We start from the raw sequence: 8,829 nt of genomic DNA, 5'->3' as shown, positions 1-8,829 counted from the left end.
ATCGAAACCCGGATTCTAGCGTTGTAAGTCCGCAGACATACCGCTGTGCTACTGGGGGGGCGGCTTAGTTGGAGTTTAGGAGCTGAAATTTGTCGCTGTTATAGTTGGAGTGTTGTTTGGTTTTTTGAAGTTAAGCACAATGGGCTATCTGTGCTCTGCCCACCACGGGTATCGAAACCCGGATTCTAGCGTTGTAAGTCCGCAGACATACCGCTGTGCTACTGGGGGGCGGCTTAGTTGGAGTGTAGGAGCTGAAATTTGTCGCTGTTATAGTTGGAGTGTTGTTTGGTTTTTGAAGTTAAGCACAATGGGCTATCTGTGCTCTGCCCACCACGGGTATCGAAACCCGGATTCTAGCGTTGTAAGTCCGCAGACATACTGCTGTGCTACTGGGGGACTTAGTTGGGGTTTAGGAGCTGGAAATTTGTCGCTGTTCTAGTTGGTGTGTAGGAGTTGGGAGAAGAAGCAGACATTTGGATCAGACCCTACTTTCAAGACACCTGTCTCCGGGGTAAATTACTCCAATACATTAATTCTGTTATCTAGAAAGTTGGAGAACCAGTGAATAACACCTAGTGATAGTTTCATTTGTGACAATCGATATTTTAGTCCGTTGTGCCGTACAGAGTCAAATGTTTTCTCTACATCGAGAAAGCAATCGACAGAGCATTCATTTCGGTTAAAACTGTCAACTTGTTTGTCTTTTTGTCCTAAATCCATTGTGCATTTTGGGAAATTTTGATGTCAGTTCGAGATATGCCAACATTTTGAACTGGTGATTTTTTTCTAGTAGCTTTCCAGTACAGCTGTTTAGGTTGATTGGTTTATAGCTTTCTAGTTTACTTGCTGGCTTTTCTTTTTTCAGAAACATTAGAACTTCCAAACAGTCCTTGCATATCCAGATTTTATGGATAGGCTAAACATAGCAGCTAAATGTCCGTACAGTCTCGGTATGCCTTTTTTTGATAAATTTATGTTATATTTTATCACGTTCGGTATGCCTTTTTTTGATAAGCTTATATTATATTTTGTCACGTTCGGTATGCCTTTTTTTTGAGAAGTTTATATTATATTTTATCACGTACGGTATGCCTTTTTTATAAGTTTATATTATATTTTGTCACGTTCGGTATGCCTTTTTTTGATAAATTTATGTTATATTTTATTACGTTCGGTATGCCTTTTTGTTAAATTTATGTTATATTTTATTACGTTCGGTATGCCTTTTTTTATAAGTTTATACTATATTTTATCACGTTCGGTATGCCTTTTTTGATAAGTTTATATTTTGTCACGTTCGGTATGCCTTTTTTTGAGAAGTTTATATTATATTTTATCACGTTCGGTATGCCTTTTTTTGAAAAGTTTATATTATATTTTGTCACGTTCGGTATGCCTTTTTTTTGATAAGTTTATATTATATTTTGTCACGTTCGGTATGCCTTATTTTGTAAAGTTTATATTATATTTTATCACGTTCGGTATGCCTTTTTTTATAAGTTTATATTGATAGATGATCGCTGTCTATATCCTTTCCGACATCAAACGAAATGAACGAGTTTACTATAGAACTAGAACATATACATAGACCTTATATATCAATACTATTACATGCATACCTTGTATGCATTGAGGTATTGTCGTTGAGTAGGATACTGTCAAGTTCCTTTAAGAAATCTTGTAATTTTCTGCCGTTTGTTGTAGTCATGGACACATCCAATACTTCAATTTCACTGTTTAAGTTTCTTGTTATTATGTAGTTATGGTTACAATATCTAAGTTATTTCTTGGAGAGCGATATTGACCAGTGATTGTAAGAGTAGCGTTATTTTCTAAGGTTCGTTCTAGTTATACTTTAAGTTTCAGAGGTATAGTGTGTTTTTATAGGAGGCTAATATGTCCCCTTTTGATGTCTCTTTTGTTTCTCTGTCATGTCTTGAAGTAACGTAGTTGTTTATATTAAATCTGTTATGTTTTTTTCATCAGTGTCTTTGTAATTATTATTATATCCGCTCTGATGCGACTATTAGATCTTCGATCTCATGCCGCTTGAAAGTTAAGCCATCTTGGATGTTGACGTGAAGAATTGTGAGTTTATTCATTGTTTGTGAATAAGTAGGGTGTCATTTTTGATATTATTAGTGATAATATGTGTGCTAGGTGTTCCTTGGTGATGTTTATCATTATTGTCATGAAGTTATCTTTCTGTTTGTGGGTTACTGACTTCTGTGACAAATCGGTATGTTTATCATTATTGTTATGAAGTCATCTTTCTGTTTGTGGGTTACTGACTTCTGTGACAAATCGGTATGTTTATCATTATTGTTATGAAGTCATCTTTCTGTTGTGGGTTACTGACTTCTGTGACAAATCGGTATGTTTATCATTATTGTTATGAAGTTATCTTTCTGTTGTGGGTTACTGATTTCTGTGACAAATCGGTATGTTTATCATTATTGTTATGAAGTCATCTTTCTGTTTGTGGGTTACTGACTTCTGTGACAAATCGGTATGTTTATCATTATTGTTATGAAGTTATCTTTCTGTTGTGGGTTACTGATTTCTGTGACAAATCGGTATATTTATCATTATTGTTATAATGTCATCTTTCTGTTTGTGGGTTACTGACTTCTGTGACAAATCGGTATATTTATCATTATTGTTATAAAGTATCTTTCTGTTTGTAGATTACTGACTTCTGTGACAAATCGGTATATTTATCATTATTGTTATGAAGTCATCTTTCTGTTTGTGGGTTACTGACTTCTGTAACAAATCAGTTACCAAGTTTTTTAGAACGTTTATGAAGTGGTTAGTTTTGTCCTTCTTCAATGTCTTTTGTTCAGATTCTTAGTTTATTTTTTCTTGGGATAGTTTGCTTATTGTTTCGTTGGAACCTACTTTTTCGTATGTTTTTGCGGTTTCAGTATTTTTAGGCGTTGGTAGGAGAGGTATCTTGGTTGTTGGTAGTGTTTACTGTATGTTTGTTTTATTGTTTGTCTGTGTCATTCTGTAGCTGTTGGACTTGTGTGTTGTTCCTTATATTAGAAAGGTTTGTTTTATGGGTTTATATTTAGTGCATACTGTATAGTTTGCACTGCGGTTTTCATTACAGTTACATCATTTTGGTTATTCATGTGTTTTTGGCCATTGTTTTACATTGTCGTTTAGACCACAAGCAACGCATCTTGGCTGTGACTTACAAGCTGCAGCTACGTGACCACAATGTTGGTTCCATAATATAATACCATTGAATATTGTGGGTGTTTTCTGTGTTTACTTTTATTAAGCTTGTAGATGTTTTTTGTTCGTAGTGAGATGATTCTTTACACTTTTGTGTGTGGAATGTTAGTGTCGGACAGTACCTCCCTTCCCCCCTAAAAAAAATTCGTGACAGGAATTTGGGAAACTTTCCTCAACTGGGGTGTTCAGGGTTATTGTTATCCCCCTTCGCTCCGCTCGCCATCAGCCTTAGTTCTTCCCTCTGCCCTGGAACCCTCCGGACATGCCTCTGTTTCTCTCATTTCTCCAGTAAGTCTTCAAACTCACTGGACAAGGTAAGACCAAAATCCTCTGATAAAATTTAAATTCCCCACGAAAGTAGCAAACAAAATCATCACGTCTTCCGCATATATTGTGTAGTATATGCCTCGGATAACAGAGGCTCTAGCTGGGGGTTTGTTTACGGGTAGTTGTTGAAAGGCGTCCTTGGGTCATTCTTGAGTAGGATGTCAAGGTCTTTACAAAGATTCTTGCCTTTCGTTTGATATGTATGGTGTTTGAGTTTGGTTTGCATCTTTTAATTGTTATTATTTGTACGTACTTGGGATGATAATGGTACGTTTTGGTGGGGCTGATTGTGTTATCTTTGTGTTATCTTACTTATCGTTTTTCTTGTGACTGTGATGAAGCCGGATTCACATTCATTTGTGTTTTCTTCTGTGTTGTTTTGTGTTTTCTTGTTAAGTTTTGTGTATTTTTCTCCACGTCTGTCACCATCTTTATTTTTATACATTACTGTTTAATTTCTCCGTTGATTCGGTCACGTTATCTTATCTACACCGTTTTGTTTATTTTCATTCTCGGGACTTGGTTACGATTTAGATGGTTCTGACTTTTTATCAGGGCTTAGTCTTGCAAATTTATGTTTACTGCAGCTAATAATAGATAAGTTAGATGATATTTGGTTATTACCATTAATGAAAAGGCCACCTATACTGGACTTACCGTTTGATGATGACGGTGTGGGTTTCATTTTCGTTTTTCTTGAATTGAACTTACTCGTTTTTTCGCTTTACGCGAAGCGCGCATCGCACTTGTTTGCTTTGCGAACTTTTTGTTTGAAGCTATCGCTGGCCGTGTAATAGAAGTGATGGTTTGGGGTCGTTTGATGTTCTCCGTCCTTCTTAATGTCTCGCCGCAAGAGAATTGCCGTAGAATCGTTGGGGTTGATCGGGCCTGTGTATGGGGTGGAGAAGTACTGTGTTAGAGCCATAAAGGTACTTCTGCACAGCAGGGCCACCTATCTCATCGTCGTCATCGTCAACTTCGCAATACAGGGAAATATGGGACGCTCAGAAACTATTTGTTTCTCTTCATCCCGCAAGTGGGGGATTAGGCTGTTGACCAAGGGGCTAAAGGAGGGGATTAGGATGTTGACCAAGGGGGCTAAAGGATCCGTTTGATTTGAGAGAATATAATTAGTTGAAGTTTCTAACTATGTGATTCTCCCGAGAGTGAGAAGCCGTCCGAAGAGAAGGGAGAAAACGGGAAGGTGGGGGACAAAAATATCACACGAAAATTTTGTGACAGGGATTTAGTTTTTAAAGGAAAGAAACCTTCCTAAACTGGGGTGTTCGGTGAATTTAGTACCCCCCCCCTTCGCCCCGCTCGCGTTAATTTATTTGTTACATTCGAGAATTATTTAATTTTCGCCATAATGTTGTCTTCTGGCGATTTTAAAGCTTTGAGATTGGAGAGATGAAAGAGTCATGTCCAGGGGGTTTCAGGGCAGAGAGAAGACCAAGGCCGATGACGTCATTGAGAAGAAGGAAGGTGACAAAAATGCGACAAAGCAGGGGCACAGGGTGACTGGGATCCGTAAATAAAACATATAATAATAAACTTCCCGTGACCAGGGTCATAGGGTGACTGGGATCTGTAAATAAAACATATAGTAATAAACTTCCCGTGACCAGGGTCATGGTGTGACTGGGATCTGTAAATAAAACATATAGTAATAAACTTCACGTGACCAGGGTCACAGGGTGACTGGGATCTGTAAATAAAACATATAATAATAAACTTCCCGTGACCAGGGTCACAGGGTGACTGGGATCTGTAAATAAAGCATATAATAATAAACTTCCCGTGACCAGGGTCACAGGGTGACTGGGATCTGTAAATAAAACACATAATAATAAACTTCCCGTGACCAGGGTCACAGGGTGACTGGGATCTGTAAATAAAACTTAAAAACCTGACAGGAATTTAGATGAAAACAATTCGACAATCGACATTAAAAATGTCGGTCGCCGAACAGTAAACATCCAGGGTGCTCAGAGATATATTTATCTTCCTTCGCCCCGCTAGAGGTAATTATTGTTTATCTAGCGATCAAGTACATTAACTATAGTGGAAGGGCACTTTTGTATAAGATTTTGATGTACGAAGTAGGTGAGATGAAGGAGGCAAAGTTTCTTGAAAGGTTGATGACTAGATGAGAAGAAACAGTACGACATCGACAAACTATCAACAAACGAGCCTTATTTGGTCCTGGTAGGTATATGTAAATCCCAATACCATGGCTGAGATTCGTAAATCCAATGCCTAGTATTGTGATGTGGGAGAAACGATCTGTAAATCCAATGCCACGGCTGGGATCATTAAATCCAAGTGCGTAGAGGGAAATGGGAGTACTCCGTACGGGAAGCACGTGGCAAAGTTTTCATTTGGTGTTAATAAAATTAGTCTCAAATTGGGTTCCTCGTCATCGAATTTGATTTGGTGTTGTTGACGTCGCCTGGTGATATTGGTGACGTAGACGAGCAGTAGACGCCAAAGAGACCAATAGCCGGGCCAAAGCACACAAGCTCTGGTTTTTAGCGAGATATTGGCTGAAATAAAATAAATGTAATTTGAAATAAAACACTACCCCATCTCTACAAATGTCATGAAATTTAAACCACGCCATTTGGCGGCTGACTTGACAGCACTAATTAAGTCGTGTATTTAATCGCACACTTTATGGCATGTTCGAGAGTTTATTCCTTACAACTAGGAATGCTTTTTCTTCTCGTTTTTATATGAAATCATATCTGTAGGTGGAATAATCAAATTCTGTCTGTCCACATTTTAACAAATTTTAGTTCGAATGGCTCAATTTAAGGGTAAATGTTTTAATAAGTTTGTGACTCGTAATATGAATTGTTGTAATATTACAGCAAGAAGACTTACATCCAGGTACTTGAAACTGTTTACTGTAAATAAACAGATCAAATACTTATTTAATATTACATTGAATATTTTCTGTTGAACTTTATCAAATACACATAATATGAACATGTTTGTCACTCATAAAATGTACTATTAAAAGTTGTAAATACAATCTATTGATACACAGGATTAACTGCACAGTAAATATTTAATGTTACATAAATACAATCTATTGATACACAGGATTATGACAGTTATGACAGCTAGTATGTTTATGTAAGACCTAAACCATAATTATGACAGCTAGTATGTTTATGTTAGACCTAAACCACAATTATGACAGCTAGTATGTTTATGTAAGACATAAACCACAATTATGACAGCTAGTATGGTTATATGTAAGACCTAAACCACAATTATGACAGCTAGTATGTTTATGTGAGGCCTAAACCACAATTATGACAGCTAGTATGTTTATGTAAGACATAAACCACAAATTGATATGATGTCGTTTTTCTTCATGTAATGCCGAGTGTTTAAAGTCGCAGATACTCTTTGTACTTGAGTCTGCTTGAGGAGTAGCCAACAGTAACGTGGTTGAATTTTATCATACCTGCCGCTTGGAGCGCTGTGGTTAGCCTGGTTACACTTTTCTAACTGAGTGTACCGTCTTAGCGAAATACGATTTTTAGTTAGAATAAGTGATTTAATAGCAGGATATAAAATAGTAGGATGGTGTCACACTAGAATACAGGAATTATACCTCTCGAGATGATGCAAGGTTAGAATAAGGATATAGAATAGTAGGGTAACACACTAGAATACAGGAATTATACCTCTCGAAATGATGCAAGGTTAGAATAAGGATATAGAATAGTAGGGTAAATTGTGTCACACTAGAATACAGGAATTATACCTCTCGAGATGATGCAAGGTTAGAATAAGGATATAGAATAGTAGGGTAACACTAGAATACAGGAAAAATTGTCTCCCGAGATAATAAAAGACCAGAATAAAGAACATAGCAACAGGAATCAGTTTGATGTTTTGTTTCATCCACATTAAAGAACTTCCGCCTGTACATTAACTATCGTAACGACTTGCTAATAACATTTTACATTGCATGTTAAACCTGTTATGAAACATGCTATAATGATAATACATTGTTTCCCCGCAGGCCGACCTCGTGCTATTCGCAACACAAATCGCTAGGGGTATGACGTATTTATCATCTCAACACTTCGTCCACAGAGACCTGGCCACTAGAAACTGCTTAGTGGGAGAAAACCTCACGGTCAAGATATCGGACTTTGGCATGTCTCGTGACATCTATACGTGTGATTATTACAAAGTAAGAAAGATTAAGTACAGTATGTTTATACTTCATTATAGCCACTATTATCTCTATCATAAAAGAGTTAGCGTGCCAAACTTATAGGAACTATGTTAACAAGCGGAAGAATAAGAGTTGTAAAACAAGAAAGGACACTTGTCAGAAGAAACGTATTACATGTAAAAATAAACTCACCTAACCACCGTTGTTCTTATTCTTTTCCGATCTGACAAATTAAAATGTTTTTTTTTATTTGTGTAACGGTAGCTGTAAAGGAAGCACGAACCTTTTAAAGTAATCACTGTGATAAAACCTATAAACTGTTAGAAGATATAACGCTTTATAATGGATTTCTTCATCATCATCATATTTCTTCTTCAAAACACATCAATATTTCTTAAGTACACTCTAGTTGTGCTTATGTAATTCCTCTCCGTAGAAACAACGGTAAGCTTGAAGGTTTTTATAACTCTAGAATGCAGGGTTAGATACTTCCAGTGGGCACATTGTGTAGTTTGCGCTTAAACAAAATAAGCAGTAAAACGTTCGAGATCCCACTATTTTATGTTCCAAAACTAAGCAGGGATGGAAGTTAGTATTATTTTAAACACCTTCAAAAAATGTTCGAGATTCCGCTATTTTATGTTCCAAAAGTAGGCAGGGATGGAAGTTAATATTATTTTAAACATCTTCAAAAAACGTTCGAGATCCCGCTATTTTATGTTCCAAAACTAGGCAGGGATGGAAGTTAGTATTATTTTAAACACCTTCAAAAAATGTTCGAGATCCCGCTATTTTATGTTCCAAAACTAGGCAGGGATGGAAGTTAGTATTATTTTAAACACCTTCAAAAAATGTTCGAGATCCCGCTATTTTATGTTCCAAAAGTAGGCAGGGATGGAAGTTAGTATTATTTCGATCACCTTCATGCGTTTAATCCCTTTTTTATTATTTCCTCACCTTGACCTGTCATCTTTCGGTGAGATACTTTTGGTTAACAGCGAGCAGAAAATCTATCAGTCAAGTGCGTGACGAATAAAAATCCAAATTTCTGACCACCC

The 8,829-nt window shown here is 36.8% G+C and overlaps 1 protein-coding gene across 1 annotated transcript in view; it reads left to right on the top strand.

Moving 5' to 3' along the window:
* Nucleotides 1-8,829, top strand: part of LOC106468883 (tyrosine-protein kinase transmembrane receptor Ror-like) — a 21,562-nt gene that overhangs the window by 6,662 nt on the left and 6,071 nt on the right. Inside the window, exon 4 of the mRNA XM_013929332.1 lies at nucleotides 7,613-7,786. Coding sequence (XP_013784786.1) covers nucleotides 7,613-7,786 — 174 coding nt within the window. The remainder of the gene's footprint in view (nucleotides 1-7,612; nucleotides 7,787-8,829) is intronic.

This window comes from Limulus polyphemus, unplaced genomic scaffold (genome assembly GCF_000517525.1).
Source record: "Limulus polyphemus unplaced genomic scaffold, Limulus_polyphemus-2.1.2 Scaffold3203, whole genome shotgun sequence".
In the NCBI taxonomy this organism is placed as follows: domain Eukaryota; kingdom Metazoa; phylum Arthropoda; class Merostomata; order Xiphosura; family Limulidae; genus Limulus; species Limulus polyphemus.
Note: the sequence above shows the minus strand (reverse complement) of the source record. Positions and strands in the feature narration are given on the sequence as shown.